This window comes from Cynocephalus volans, chromosome 3 (assembly GCF_027409185.1).
Source record: "Cynocephalus volans isolate mCynVol1 chromosome 3, mCynVol1.pri, whole genome shotgun sequence".
NCBI lineage: Eukaryota > Metazoa > Chordata > Mammalia > Dermoptera > Cynocephalidae > Cynocephalus > Cynocephalus volans.
This window is the reverse complement of record NC_084462.1, coordinates 77,460,351-77,476,924: the sequence shown is the minus strand read 5'-3', so window position 1 is coordinate 77,476,924 and position 16,574 is coordinate 77,460,351. Positions and strand designations below refer to the sequence as shown.

Sequence of the window (16,574 nt, the reverse complement as noted above, 5' to 3'; positions counted from 1 at the left end):
CATGAAATTCTGGTCCCAGAAATCTTTAAAATTAAATTTCACTCATAACCATTAAGAATATAATTTACCTCAAATAAGTCATAGCCCTCAGATTCCTGTCTGTCATATGGACGAATGATGCCATCATCATGGATCAGGCGAGGGGGACGAAGTCTAGACACTTCCTCAGTGGATTCTGCTGCTCTGATTAAGGTATAAGAAAATATGTAAGAATCTTTCAAAATAATACAATATATATGTTGATTAAACACAGAAATATTTGATAAAAACAGTAATTTTAAATAACTTGAACAAAATAATACAAAAAATATAAAAACTAAATCTGTCTGAGTCTAAGCCCTCCACCCTTTTCTTAAAGAAAAGAATTATGTCAAAATAATAAAAGCAGAGACTAGGTCATCTACTTTTTGTGTCCTTGGTATCTAGTGCAGTACCTGGCATATGGCAGTTACCAATAAACATTTATTGAATAAAAGAGAAATTGAGCCATAAAAAAAGTATTTTCTTACTCCTTTCTGGTGGCACTCTATTCTTGTGAAGTTGTCATAGATTTCACTTATACTTTAAGATCCTTAAAAGCAGATAAAGTATCTAACCTATTTATGCATCCCTAGCAACAATTCGCACACAGACACATATCTTGCACATAGTATGGACTCAATTACCTCTGAATGCCTTGGAAAGTACTGCTGGCCATATCTATGATTCCACCAGTTGGACGAGCCACAGCACCCACAAGCCCTTTTCCAATTCCTTTGAAGAATCCAGCAGCTCCTTCTTTTTTGGCACCTTCACAAAACCGACAATGAATGTATAAAGACATTTTAAAATAAGCAAGTTTGAACGGAACAAAAACCTGAGTCAAATACTGATTATGCCCAGGAAGCTTATAAGAAATTGGCTTTCTAAAGAAGTCAAATTTAATTCTACAGCGATAAAATAGTGGTTCTCAAAGTGCATTAGAAATGCAAATTCCTGGGCCCCACCCCAGACCTACTGAATCAGAAACTCTGGGGGTGGAGCCAGCAATCAGTGTTTTAATAAGCACTCCAGCTAATCCTAAAGCATGCTCAAGTTTGAGAACTACCGGTTTAGGAGTGTAGTCAATACCTGTGGCTGGAAGTTCTAAGAACTGACCAGAAAACATTCTCTCTTTTTTTTATGCTCACCATCAGAAGATTTTTCAAGAGTATATATTTTTTAAATATGACAACTTTATTGAAATATAGTTCACACACCATAAAATTTACCCATTAAAGTATACAAATTAAATGCTGTTCAGTATATTCAGAGTTGTATAACCATCACCACAATCAATTTTAGAAAATCTGTATCATCTTAACAAGAAATCCCGTGTCCATTAGCAATCATTTATCATTTCCCACAAACCTTCCCAACCCAATTCTATCCAATTTACCTCTCTTCCTCCCTGCTCCACCCCCAGACCGAAGCAACCTATCTAAGAAAGATAGATACTTTCTATCTCTACAGATTTGCCTATTCTGGGCATTGTGGTCTACTGTGACTGACTTGTTCACTTACCAGACTGTTTTCATGGTTCATCCACCTTGTAGCATGTATCAGTACCTGATTCCTTTTCATGGCTAAATAATATTCCATTGTATGGATATACAACATTTTATTTATTCACGCATTAGGTGATGGACATTTGGGTATTGAGAATAATGTTGCTACAAGCATTCATATAAGTTTCAGTTTGAAAAGCTGTTTTCAGTTCTTTGGGGTATATACCTAGGAGTAGAATTGTTGGATCATATGGTAACTCTGTTTAACCTTTTGAGGAACTACCAGACTATTTTCCTCAAAAGTGGCTGCACTATTTTACATTCTCACCAGCAGTGTGTGAGGGTTCAAATTTCTCCACACACCCTTCAACAACTGATTCTAGCCATCCTAGGTGTGAAGTGGTATCTCACTGTAGTTTTGATTGGCACTTCCCTGAGGACTATTGATGTTGAGAACCCTTTCCTTTCCTTACTAGCCATTTGAGTATCTTCTTTGGAGAAATGTCTATTCACATCCTTTGCCCATTTTTAATTGGGGTGTCTTTTTAATACTGAGCTTATATATTATTAGTTTATATATTTATTAGCTTATATTTTATGACTGAGCGTAGTGGATTGAATTATGTCCCCCCAAAACTCACTGAAGCTTGTGTCCCCCAAGCTTTATGTATTAGAAACTTTGTCCTCACTGTTACTGTTAAGAGGGTGGGAAATCCTATTATGGTAATTGGAAGGTGGAGCCTTGAAGAGGTGATTGGATTGTAGGACCATGCAGTAGTGAATAGATTAAAAATGGTGGTCAAGGGCATGGTTCTAAGGGCTTTAAAAGAAGAGGAGCGTTTGTCTTTCTTTCTCTCTCTGCTTCAACCATCTTGCAACGTGAGACCCCTGTTGCCACCACCAGATGGACTTTGGACTTCCCAGTCTCAGAAACTGTAAGCAATAAATTTTGTTTTTCTTTATAATTACCCAGTTCCGTGTATTTTGTTATAAGCAACACAAAACAGACAAATACACTGAGTTTATATACATTACATATCCTTTATATATTCTAGAAACAAGTCTCTTATCAAATATATGATTTGCAAAAATTTTCTCCCATTCTGTGGACTGTCTTTTCCCTTTCTTGATGGTGTCCTTTGAAGCATAAGAACTTTAAATTTTGATGAAGTCCAATTTATTTTTTCTTTTGTTCCTTGTGCTTTTGGTGTCATATCTAAGTTTAGCCTCTCCCAAAGTCATGAAAATATACTCTTTACATTTTCTTCTGAGTTTTATAGTTTTGCTCTTACATTTAAGTATTTAATCCATTCTGAGTTCATTTCTATGTATGATATATGTATGGGTCTAATTTCATTCTTTTGTGTGTGGATATCCAGTTGTCCCAGCACCATCTGTTGAAAAGACTATTCTTTCCTTATTGAATTATCTATCAATTAACTATAAATATAAAGGTTTATTTCTGGATTTTCAATTGTATCACACTGACCTACATGTCTATCCTCATGCCAGTATCACACTCTTTGTTACTGTAGCTTTGTAAGTTTTGAGATTGGGAAGTGTAACTCCTCCAACTTTGTTCTTCTTTCTCAAGATTGTTTTGCCTATTTTGGGTCCCTTGAATTTCTATGTAAATTGTCAATTTCTGCAAAGAAGTCAACTTCTTTGGGATTTTGATAGGGATTGCACTGAATAAGCAACGTGATTTTTTAATGCGATGAAACAACAACAAAAAAATGAAGTCAATTGCTATTGAAGGCCCAAAGGCCCTCAAATAAATATAATCTAGTTTATCTATGGCCCTGCTGACAAAAGCATTAAAAGTCTGAATCATAGTCTACTACTTAACCTCTCTGCTGTCTGAAGAAAATACAGTTTAAGACTGAATATAAAATTCAGTCAGTAATTCTCTCAATCAAATATCTAGTAGAAATAACATCTATTTTGTTTACCATGCATCAGCTCTTCAAGACTTTCTACAGGAAAGAAATATTCCCAACCTACCTTCCACAGGTTTTGTTATTATGCCAGTCACTCCACCAACAACTCCCTAAAAGAGAAATCAATCATAAAGTCTTGACTGAATGGAAGGTGCTTAATTTTAAACCAACCACTAGAGGTCTCTACAGACATAATGAAAATAACTTCTTTTTTTAATTAAAGGATTTCTTTGATAATGTAAACAATATGCACATGTCAATGCCATGATTTTTAAAATACTACATCACAGTAAATTCTAAATGAATTATAAACTTTTATAATAGAAAGAGCAGTAAAACAGGTGAAAAGACTTTAAATCTGGTTCTGGTACCAATCAGCTATGTAATCACAGGCAGTCAATTCAATTGCTGTAAACCTCAGTTTCCACATTAGTAAAATGAGTGAGTTGAGCCAAATGATCTCTAAAGTCTAATTACAAATTTTAATGAGATTACTTTGCAATTGAGTGAAAGTGAAGAAAACTGAAAATAAAGGAAACTCCCAAGGATAGCAAACAACCTGACAAATAAAGCACTTGAGAGAATACAACACAGAATTGTAAATCATTGGCACAAACACAGCAATTATAGTTTCCTGAAATTATCTCCAAAATTAAAACATTAATATGATTTTATATTCTTAATAACGGTCAGGTAATGGTAGTAACTAAAACTACTTGTATATTCTATAAACACAAAGAGAACTGAAGGACAGTCACTAAACTGAAAAAATTAAGACACCTTTGGACAGAAGTGAGGGGTGAAAGAGTGCTCTAGCTTTACCTACAATGTTTTAACTACTTATTAAAAGGAGCAAATCTTGTTAACTGAAATAAGCCAGGCAAAGAAAGAGAAATACTGCATGTCTTCACTCACAAGTGGGAGCTAAAAGAATAAACAAATAAAAAAGAAAGAAAGATAAAACAATCACAATAACTCATTGAACTTTCAAAAGGAGAGAATGGAACTGAGGCCACCGGAGGTGGGAAAGGGGGAGGGGAGGTGAGGTTAGCGAGAAATTGGTTAAGGGCCACAAAATATGATTACATTTTATAACGTTGAATATACTAATTGTCCTGACTTGAACATCATATATGACACACAGGTATTGATATTCAATGCTGTATCCCACAGATATGCATGATCAATTATGTTTCAATAAAAAATAATAATAATAAATAAATCAGGTAAAAAATGAACATACGTTTTATAAATTCTTTATAAGAAGAATATTCATACATTACCTCTATAACTAAATGGTATTCACATACTGCCTATATTTTTTAAAGTATTGAAATGTAATGAAAGGCAGTTCCTGGTTTATCTATCAACTCTTAACTTCCACACATCCCTTCTACAGAAATGGTCAACTGATGACCACCTAAAGAGTCCTCCTCACTGCAGTCACCATCATTACGGTCTTTCTCTGCTTCCCACCACCTCACCTTCCACACCACTGCTAACTGCCATCATTATAGTTTTACTCCAGCCCCAAAGCCAAAGTAAGTCTAGGGACTTGAGGGATAGACCTGATGGTGAGAATGGGGAAGGAGGGTAAAAAAGTAAGAAAGAAATCAGAAAGCCCACAATTTATCACTACTGCTACTCTGACAGACCTAGACTCATAAGTAGCATTTTAAGATTCAAACAACCAGGTGGAGTACATATTTTAAAGTGTACATACACACACACACACACACACACACAAGTTGAAGGTTTCTTGAAGATTCAGCAGGAGACTTACCCTCAGGAAGCCCTTTCCTCCTCTAGCCAGGCTGTCTCCCAAATCTTTGGGCTGTCGACCCATCTCCTCTCTTCTTTTTTGCTGATATTCCTTGTCCATTGTAATTGCTGCCAAACCTTTACCAACAGAACCGGTGATTCGAGACACAACTCCTGCTGCACCACCTATCAAAAGGCCCATAGAAGTCAGCCATATTGTTTCTTTAATGATCGTTATCACAGTACACAGCATGCAACTGCTTTAAACAGTTGCTTAAAATTTTGTCTCATACACAAACATGCAGAAATTAATTTTTCTCCTCTGTCAAGAAAAGGAATAAAATTATTTAAAGTACAGTTGTCCCTCAGTATCCATGGGGAATTAGTTCTAGGACCCCCACGTATACCGGAATCCTCAGATACAGTCTCACAGTCAGCCCTGTGTTCGAAAGCACATAAATGAGAAGTTGGCACTCCAGATATGCAGTTTCCACATTCTGTGAATACTGTATTTTCTGTCTGCAGTTGGTCGAAAATAATCCACTCATAAGTGGTAACATGTAGTTCAAACCTGTGTTGTTCAAGAGTCAACTGTACACTGATTCAACACTACAAGGAAATATAAAAACCCAGTTTCTTAGTAGGCCACTGTTAACTTACTCTCTATTTAAAAACAAGAAAACATGTCTTTTAATAGGAATTACTAGAAAAATGATCCCTCTCTTATTAAATATAAGCATTTGTTTTTCATAAACAATGCATTTTATAATACTATAATAAAATACATATACTCATTATATATATATATATATATGTATACATGTACACAAATACGTGACACATACCTACTGTGTGTCCAAAGAGACTTCTTACTCCAATCACTAGTCCCTCGGCAAATTCTTCAGGGCCTTGAACAGCACCCTGGCCAAAAAAGCAAAAAAATTTATTATTTAAAACTTAAATAAGTTTAAGACTTTTCATGTAATATTTCAGGGTTTCCATGAAGATACAGAATGTGTAAAGATCCATAAACATTGTGATGAAGCAATTTTCAACCTCCACCTCAAATAACAATAGAACACCTATTGTATCTGCAGATACTTTGAACCCACATGATCTCAGCAATTCTATAATAAGACAAAAACAGGATAGGTGTAAATCACTGAATTCAAACACAATTTGAAGTTGACCTCCCAGTACAAAGTTGCATCTTTGTATAACTTTGTAAAACTGCTAAAGCAAGCTACACTGCTAACAGACTAACAGCCCACAAGTTCTTGGCTCTCCTGCTTTCCCTTTTATTCTCTCTGCTTTGTCCTTCTAAAACTCTCACTATGCTGGGCTCCCAGATCCTTTAAATGGAGGTAAGCATGTTAGATGAAAGCTTGAATATAAAACAAAGTTAGCTTTTAGTGGCCCATTAGTCCTTTCCATAGTGGTGGAATGGCCTTGAAATAGTTTTAATCTACCTAACCCTCCCAGTATACTTACAAGTGCATTAAATCCTGGGAAATGTGGGCTTGCTTATTGCCCAGACACTAGAACTGCTCATTTAATTCTAAAAAATCTTTCATATCATCTCAAGTACTTTAAAGTAAAAACATAAAATTGATATATTTTTGTTATTTGAACATTATTCAGTTCCTAGATACAATTAAAATACAAATTATCATTTGTCATTAAAAAAACAGAACATCCACTTTTCTATACTTAAAATAAATAAAAGATCAACACCTGGAAAGGTTCATAGAATAAAGCTTCGACTCCTTCAGACAGACCTCTAATTAATCCAAATGGGTTTCCAAGCACATCTAAGCCCAATACAAGGACATACATCTGTTTCAAGAACTAAAGAAGAAGAAGAAAAAGTAAGTTAAGTCCTTTACAACTGTTGTAAGAAACATTATGCTGTAATAGAAAAAAAGGAGGATACTGATAAAGTTTGTGTTAAAGGAAAGCTGTGTGGAATTACTACCACCACATCCATTAATTGATCTTTCACTATGTGATGGACACTATGCTGATACTTTACATTGTGTTTTCATATTACACAGAACCAGGTTTGAGGCACAGACTGCCATTTAGCAGTTACGGGACCTTAGGCAAGTCACTTCGTGTCTATGGGCCTCAACCTTCTCATCTATAAAATGGGAGGTTATACTGACCTTGCATGGGTGAGTATGCATATTAAATGAATATATAATTCAATAATTGTTAGTTGTTTTATTATTATCATATCATCACTATTACAATTAAACTAAATGGGGAATACCTAGTAACCAAAACAAAAGATAAGGGAAAATATATCCTTACTTGAACATATAAAAACCATAATGTCTATTCACACCATAGGAGAAGGGATCATCTAGCAGAGGAAGGAAAGGGAAACGTCACACTGCAGTTCCATGGTACAGCAATGGTCCCCAAGTGGCCCTGTAACAACTACTCTGTCTCTGTGTATACACATCTTGAATCACAGAGTAACTGAGGCATAGGGAGGAAACTGGCTTAGAATTCCTCTTGCAATTCCACTAGATTACTTTTAGAAACTATAATCACTGAAGAAATCAAGCATAATGACTCCAAAATCACTATTCTTTCCCAAAGTGGTAAATGTAATTTTTAAAAGATGTATAAAGGGGGATAGAACTAAAGAAAATAGAAAGTAACCGTTCAAGAAAACCATTACATAATAAGATTGCAAATTGAGGTAAATTAGGTCAACATTAGCGTACACTACACAATAACACACAAAGCTTTGTTTTGATATTTTATGAAGTATATTCCTTATGAGCTACTATAGTAGGAAATTACCTGCTCACTGTAATGCCTAACAACACTCCACATGAGCTGATCTCTTTTGTAAAATTGATATCGAATTTCATAATAAGCAAGTCTGAGGAGAGAAAAAGGAAAGATTCAAAGATTCTATGATTATATTCTGAAAAAAAAAAGGGACCTAAAATTTCAACGATAGCTATTCTAATCATGGCTAATTCTTTCATAATTAATTGTGTACAACAGCCACCTACAATTTATGGTTGGTATCTTAATATTATGGTCACAAAATTATAAAAACACTGCATGCTCATACAAATTTTTCATAATACATAAAGAGTAAAAAGGTTTTATGTCAACCACCACACTGGGGATTTTTAAGATTTTGTTTCTCGTTTCCCATTTTGAATTCCTTTTCTTTTATATGCAATTATAAAATATTTAAGACATTTTGTATGCCACTTTTACACTCAACATTGTGGGTAAGTATTTCTCTGTGTTATTCAAAACTCTATTTTTAATGGATGCATAGCATTCCACCATGTGGCAATGTCATAACGAACAATTCTTCCACTGTCAGATATTTCCAATTTTTGGTATAATAATTAATGTTGCCATGTATATTGAATATAACTCTTTGATTGCATTTCCGAATTATCTTTGGACCAAATTCCCAAAAAGAAAATTATTGAGTGAAAGAGAACAAAAATATTTAGGGCTCTTGATATATATACATAGTTTTCAACCCATACCAACAATATAAAAAAGTGCCTATTTCTTAGACTCATCCCTCTCTGGTAGGATTGCTCATATTCTGAATTTTTGAAAATTTGCTTTAATTTGCATATATTCTTTGATAAATAATAAAGCTGAATGTTTCAAATATCAGTCACTGCCTCTTCCATTCTGTAAATTACCTTTTATTGTCCTCTGGCCATTATGCCATTGTAATCTTAAGGTTTTTCTTATTAATGTTTAATATTAAGACTATTAATCTTTTCCCTGTCATAGTTGTCATTATATTTTTTCAATTGTTTTTTAATTTTTTTCATTGATTTTGTGTAAAGTGTTTAATTTTTATGTAGTCAAATCTATTTTGTATCTTCCACTAAAATTTTTTTCCATTGCTTTTAAACTTAGAAAGACTTTATTCAAAGATTTGGTAACAATTAACTTTCTTTTAGTCTTTTACTTTGAATTTTATATTTTATTCTCTATTTTCTCTGAAATTTGTTAATGTACATGTGAGGTGGAAATCTTCTAAATGAATTTCTTCTCCCAGGTAAATTACTTGCCCCATTATCATTGTTGAATATTCAATTCAAAAAACATTTATTGGATTTGTACATATCTGGCATACATAAATATTGTCATATTAAATGTAGCAAAGAGTTCTTATTATCTATACTTTGCTATATGATTATGCTAAAATCACACCATATTGCTACGTATTTCTAAACATAATTCTGTTTTAAAACATGGTCAATTTAAAACATACTCCTAAAATAATTCAATTTTTATTTTACATTCGTGTATTACCTACACGAATAACCCCCACCAAAAAAAGACTCTTTACCTTATTGCATGAACAAAATAAGCATACTTTAAGAGTATGATCTGAAATGAACCAAACTCTTCAAGTGTAAGTAGTAAATTATCATTTTTCTGAGCTAACATTGCACAAATGGAGAGAATTAATATTCAGAAACATAACCCTGGTCCAAATCCTTCCCAGTGTATTTTAACAGGAGTCTTAAGAGGGGACATTGGTGGCAGGGGGGGGAGGGAGGAGGGAGGGAGGTTTTGGTGAGGGGCAACAATAATCAGCCACAATGTATATCGACAAAATAAAATTTAAAAAAAATAATAAATAAAACTTCAAAAAAAACCAAAAAAACAAAATGGGTAAGGTTAACATGAAAAAAAAATAAAAATAAAATAAACTCAAAAAAAAAAACAAAAAACAGGAGTCTTACTTGAATATAAGGTCATCCACATCAGTCAGAGTAGCACCTATGCTTTTCAACAGGAGGTTGATAGAATGAATTGCAATCATTTCTTGTTTTCCTTTCTCTGATTCTTCACCTCCAGAACCCAAGGACAGACTCAAATGCAACTAAAAGAAAAATAATGTTCAATGAATGAAAGCTAAAAACAAAAAAAATTACATACACAGAAACCAGATTTTCCAGATACAAAAATGTCTTTCAATTGGAGTTAATAGTGAAAGCTATTATTTGCCATTCTATACATTATAAAGAAAAATCCACTTATACAAGGATCCCTCAAAAAGTTCATGGAAAAATAGAAGTAAAAAATAATACAAATCTTTCCATAAAAGTTTTGAAGACCTCGTATCTGATTCTCAAGTACTTTTTGGTAAAATATAAATCAGTCTGTTCCAAAAATAGAGCTCTAATTTTATTCAAAGTGCTGTATAAATACCATTGTGTGCATATGGAGAAGACCAACAACTTTACAAAAATGGCATAATCATTTTAAGAAGAAAAACACATCAACTGGCACACAAGTAGTCTACCAGTCAAAATAATGGATAATCATTTATTTTTATACAATTAAGGTAAATCTCTTATGGTAACAATTAACAATAACGATTACGTTATAATTATACCACAACAACAATTATCAGTAACAATAACATGACAACTATGGAAACAATTAGCAAACTGCCAGATAAATTTTTAAAATAGTGATAAGGTTTTCAACTTCCACAGACCCTCCGACTCAGTACTTAAACATGAGATCTCCACATTCCCATTTAGCGTCTACTTCATGCTGTATCATCATTAGTGCAACAGTGCAAGATGACACAGGTAAAAGATAATTCAACATGTAGAAAAACAGATGACTCTCCTTTTTCATTTTGTCATTCCTAGGCATTTTACCTAGTGGACATGAAGCAAGGCTAGGGAAGCCTGGTTATTGGGGTTTTTTAAATGTGTACTTCTGCCCATGTGCAAAGTCAGGGAGTATTGGGATCCAGGAAATGTAAGCTTAGGTGGACAAAGATCCAGCCCCTCCCTAGGGTAAAGTCACCATGGACTAAGAAAATAATTGTGGTTCATAATCTTTATTATTCAGCTTCATGGCACAATTAACAGAGTGCCTAAGAATAGATAAATTATTAATCCTGAATAACCCCCCCTAGATTATAAACTCATGAAGTCATTTTATATCTCCACAGCAACTTCGATAATAGGCATTCAGTAAATATTTACTTACCTATTTGTTTACAACATATTGTTCAATCTCATAAATAATGAATTTTCAGTTAATAATGAGAATAAAATTGTGTATAGTCTATTAGAAGTAGAAAAGGAGGAGGAGGGGTGTTAGGGAGAAATTGGATAATGAACAAAAGAAATAATTACATTTTGTGATGATGAATATGCTAATAATCCTGATTTGATCATCACACGTACACAAACACTGATAGTCAACTCTGTACCCCACAAATACGTATAACGAATTATAATGTTTCAAAAAAAATATGGAGAAAAAAAACCTATCAAATAAAATAATGTCAGTTTTAAACCCGACATTAGAGATATGTCTGAGACCACCAAAAGTCAATTAAAAATAGTAATTCCATTTTATAAATCCAGTCATTTAACTGAATGGACTGGTGAATGCAATTGAAAATAATGTGCTGTAAACAGTTTTTGAGAATGTAAAGGATCATAAATATTTTAGAGTTATTTAATTATAAATCTGGCCCATTACACAAGTTTAGAGCATTATGGTTGATAGGATTTGTGAATTTACCTAGCAGTCACCTTTCCCCATAAAACAACAAATGGGGAAGAGGAAATGGGTTCATAAAGTACAAAATCAGGCAGTGAAAGGTATCCAATTTTCCACTCTCATAGTTACAATCAAATTTTGGAAGGGGGAAAAACACCACATCAACAGTATAATAGAAACTTCAGCATTTTCACATGCTGGTTAGGGCACCCATTAGAGCTTTCTGTTTAGACAGTGACAGTAGTTACAAAGTGCAACCAAAACATTAAACGTTGGTAAGACTGCCACGCTTAATTAAGAAATGCTTTTGTCAGCTTCTTCCTTGAATAAAAGGGTTATTAATTCAAGACCAGAGAACACACTCTGGTGGTTCTTCTGTGGGAATTATGGCTGTACATATGTTACAGAGAATTGTCTTAATTATTTCAACTAATCACACAAAATTCCCACCAAATATGTGACGCAACAAATTAAAACCTACATTTGTACACAGATCCTTTCAAAGCTCTACAACAATTCCACTAAATTATCAAAATAATAATTACAACAAACCTTAACAGGAGAAATATGGAAATGTTCAAAGAAACTAAGAATGGACATATCAGTCATTGAAGTCTCCATTAATTCTGTGTCCAGAGCATCAATATCTTGTTGGATTAACTTTGTCTGAAAAAAAAAAAAATCAAGAATTTCTATTTAAATTTTTTTCTCTGCTACAATTAGTTCAAAAAATGGCTGATTTAAATTTTTAAAATTTTATAGTTTTCCCAAAAAATAAAAACTATTACCTGTTTTCTTTCAGCTTCAGGGTCAGTTGTTGGTGTAAACAGTGCAATAATAGCTCCTAGAAACCCCTGATCAACTCTTAAGGCCATTTCCTGAATGAGGACCATAAAATACCTGAGAAAAAGAATTTTTTAAAAGATGGAAGAGGGTTTCTATCAAGCCTTGTAATTTTTAATGTTAAAACTAAACTTTGATTTTAGCCAAAAGGCACAGAAAGATCAAAATTATGTTAATAAGATCAAAGTCTACATAGACTTTTATTAACATAAAAATTATGTAATAAGGTCAAGGTCTGCTTAGACCGAGAATTATTCACTAGAGTGAAAGCTTCACTCAAGATAATACTGATATATGAAACTTAGCACTTAAAGTCCCAAATGCCCATTTACCATGTCACAGAAGAGGCACATACAACTAGGTGGCACTGCATATATTATCCAATTTTTAAAGTTCACAGCAAGTACTTTCAAAAACACAGCTCACAAAAACATATATGATTTATATTTCACTTACTATTTTATATTCTAATTGGAGTTACAAAGGGGAAAAGCTGGCTGAAGAAATTCTACACTTTAAAATATGTACAGACTATTATTTCAGTTTGAGGAAAAAATTATTTGACCAAAAGTGGATCACTTTCAAAAAGAGTAAAGTTTATTTTCAAAATAGATTCTCATTTTAAATTCCTGTAGGCAAACAGTGGGAGTCTTTACTTACTTGAACTGTAAGACTTTACTGTATTCATTAAATCTTGTGATGACGCTCACATCAATGAACGGTTTGGGCTCTAAGAGGAAGAAAGAACACAATTTTAAAAAAACCTCAAACTTTAAAACTAGGTAAAACTAATGTCTACTTAACTTTTATAAATACAGTATACGTATATCTCAACTTAATTTTTGGTGTTTTACCTGAATCCAAAGCAATAGATTTTGGAGGGGCCACAGGATGAAATACGACAGGGAACACTGTACCCGGTAACTGACTATCAACCTGAAAGAAAAGAAAACCAACTCAGCAATTTAAAATAGCCTAGACTTAAACTTTCAGTTTCAGAGACAATATTATAGAACTAGCCACTAATTTCATCATAATTAGGTATCTGCATGTATATGTGGTGCTATTAGTAGTTTCACTTCTAATCTGTAAAATTTCTTATACACCTCAGCAATGGTAAACCTTTGTATCTCATAACTGCATTAACATTATACACCATTAATAAAAATAGTTGTACGTGTGGATCATGTGAGATTTTAACTCTCTATGGTTTAAATAAAATGTAAGTAGAGACTGAATATGAAAATAGGGGATAGGTAAAAAAAGAAAAAGAACTAAAATGTCCAAAATAGTACTTACTAGTTAAAAGAAAGGTAGAGAGGTGGGATAATGGGTATAAAACTATGCTATCTATGCTAAGTGGATCACTGTACAGTATATGCATGTATTGAAACAACATACTAAGCTCCAGAAATATGCACAAACAAATGTTAAAATATTTTGGAAAAAAAAAAAATAAAAGAAAGGAAGGGAGAGAGTCCAGGACAGAGGGAGGATGTAAGCATCCAAAAAGAACCTCCAAAAAAGCCCTGTTCTTTGCCATGAAGAATGATAAAGGAAAATCTTATTTGGGGATCCCATTACAAATTCAGAGGAACATTTTAAAATATCATAATCTCAGTGCACGATAACACTCTTGCAAGCTAACTGTTCAAATTAAATAATCTCAATAGTCACAAGGTCTTTGGACTTGGATTGTAAAATGTTGTTGAATCAACAGGATATGTGAGAGAAGGAGAAAAAATATACAAACAAAAAGAAAAGATACCAATTACAATATAAACCACAACTTTGTAAAAAAAAAAAAAAAAAAAAAAATTCATTCCCAAGATTCCAACAGTGATTAGAAATAACTATTTAGTGGAAGATGACAATGTTACCTGAAGCCAGTACAACCTGGCCCTTAAACTTCTCTGGTGCGGAGACTGCTTAAATTCAATCTGAATTCCTGACAAAAAATCTCGTTTAATAGGGCACCGAATAGGGAGGCGCATTTCCATTGGAACTTTATTAAAATTGACCTGGAAAACAAGCACGTTTTTATGATGAGCTGGTATTAACAGAGTAGCTATTTCATTTTAAATATATGTTTACTTATCAAATTGAAAGAGAAAGGTGTCTTTATCTCTGTGTCTTACCAAAAGATCTAAGGTGATCTACAGTTGAGATCTTTGAAGCAGAAGTATCACTTCTCTAACAAAGTTATTAGGAAAACAAGAAAACTGTGAAACCTTTCAATTATGGCGTCTGTACTTTTAAAAAAACATGCTTTACATAAAAGAAAACTTCAACAGTAATGGATAATTCCAGATAATTCTTAAAATTTGTTTTGCAATGGAAAGCTAATAGCTTTTTAATGACTGACACTAATTGTATTCTTTGTTTTTTATTTAAGCATGGCCAACAGTGATGGGGATGGATGGGGAACCTAACTGGTAACCAGTGCAAACTCAAGGATTTAGACACCAAAGATAATAGTAACCAAACTGCATGACTGAACCAGAGCAAGCCAGAAATTGCAGTCAAACTTCTCAAGGCTTCTTAGAGCAAAGGTGACTTTTAGTTTTAACTGTGTAAAAGCCCATGTAAACCATACTTTTATTTGTAGACGCCTACCCACATCTAACAATCATTAACGTTTAATGAATTTAATTGAGCAGGGGAGGGGGTTGTGGGTTTTTCATCAATGAAACACATAATTTTACACAGTCTTTTATTTAGCAATATATAGGTATTATTCTAAATATAAAAGAAAAAGTTTCAATAAACAATCTTAATTTCTCCATAATCCTACTGAAAACCAAACAAGTTCCATGAAACTATCAGAATTGTAAACAGAACAAATTATAAAATTCAGAAGGGAAACATGTTTAAATCCTATTTCATAGTATATGATTTAATAACAGTACATCCAGAACTAGTAATAAATGTTTATTTACTAATAAATAAGGTAATTTCTACACTCATATCTTTACTTGGACATTAAAATTTTACTTACTACCAACACCACCAACAACAAAATATACATATAAAAATCAAAACAAAAAATTTTGGTATACCTCAAAATTATTGTCTAGCTTAATCCAGTCATGGTCTCCTGATACTTGATATTTCTGATAGGACTGTTCCAATAAGATTATCTGCTTTTGACTAAAAGGCTTCCATTTCTGTTTTGGTTTCATCTCCCAAACAACACCAGAACTAAAATAATTCACAAAGAAAATTAAATCAGGAATGTATATTTAGGTTCATGGAACTGTTATTCAACTCCAGATTATTGCAACTCTCTATATCCTATAAAAATTATATTGATACAAGAGATTTCCTATAATACAACTATATCTGTGTTGCACAAATACATAAAGGAAAGGGACAGGGGAAAATATTTTTCTATCACACACTGACATCAATAAATCAATTAAGGAACTGGCAAACTTTTTCTTCAAAGAGCCATACAGTAAATATTTTAGGCTTTGCAGGCTGAGTCAAAATTGAGGTTATAATATATACGTACTTAGATAAAGAGAGAGGAAAAAAAAACTTCCATAAATTTTTAATTGATGAAATGTAAAATGTAAACATAATAACAGAGTACAATTTTTAAAAACACAAGTCTATTAGTGAGAAAACACACTTTTTGTGAGGGTGACAGCATTTCACCTAATTAATGTTCCTTATTATCAAAATCTATTGCAAATGCTCATCTGTTAATGCTGGTCTATGAGCTTCTTTAAAAATGTCATTTTGCACAAATAGGTACTGCCAAATACTGATATCAATCTATGAGAATATTATTTTAATTGAGCTTATATATCACTTAAAAGGCATTTATAAAATTTTATTAAATTCTTCTCTTGATATCTGCCGGATAGCGTATTGATACACAGCAGATCATTTCCAATTAAAGATTAAGCTCCTCAATTGCACGAATAGTCTTTGAAATGTAGAAAGTTCCTTTGCG

The 16,574-nt window shown here is 33.0% G+C and overlaps 1 protein-coding gene across 4 annotated transcripts in view; it reads right to left on the bottom strand.

The window, feature by feature from the left end:
* The window catches only part of VPS13C (vacuolar protein sorting 13 homolog C), a 172,241-nt gene that overhangs the window by 14,967 nt on the left and 140,700 nt on the right, over positions 1 to 16,574 (bottom strand). For all 4 annotated transcript variants that reach the window (XM_063091557.1, XM_063091558.1, XM_063091559.1 and 1 more), the window contains exons 66-79: positions 15,673 to 15,814; positions 14,494 to 14,634; positions 13,468 to 13,549; positions 13,274 to 13,343; positions 12,559 to 12,670; positions 12,323 to 12,436; positions 9,982 to 10,121; positions 8,042 to 8,123; positions 6,962 to 7,075; positions 6,073 to 6,148; positions 5,250 to 5,413; positions 3,531 to 3,576; positions 666 to 789; positions 69 to 183 (exon numbers count right to left, since the gene is read on the bottom strand). In XM_063091557.1, coding sequence (XP_062947627.1) covers positions 69 to 183; positions 666 to 789; positions 3,531 to 3,576; positions 5,250 to 5,413; positions 6,073 to 6,148; positions 6,962 to 7,075; positions 8,042 to 8,123; positions 9,982 to 10,121; positions 12,323 to 12,436; positions 12,559 to 12,670; positions 13,274 to 13,343; positions 13,468 to 13,549; positions 14,494 to 14,634; positions 15,673 to 15,814 — 1,522 coding nt within the window. The remainder of the gene's footprint in view (positions 1 to 68; positions 184 to 665; positions 790 to 3,530; positions 3,577 to 5,249; positions 5,414 to 6,072; positions 6,149 to 6,961; positions 7,076 to 8,041; positions 8,124 to 9,981; positions 10,122 to 12,322; positions 12,437 to 12,558; positions 12,671 to 13,273; positions 13,344 to 13,467; positions 13,550 to 14,493; positions 14,635 to 15,672; positions 15,815 to 16,574) is intronic.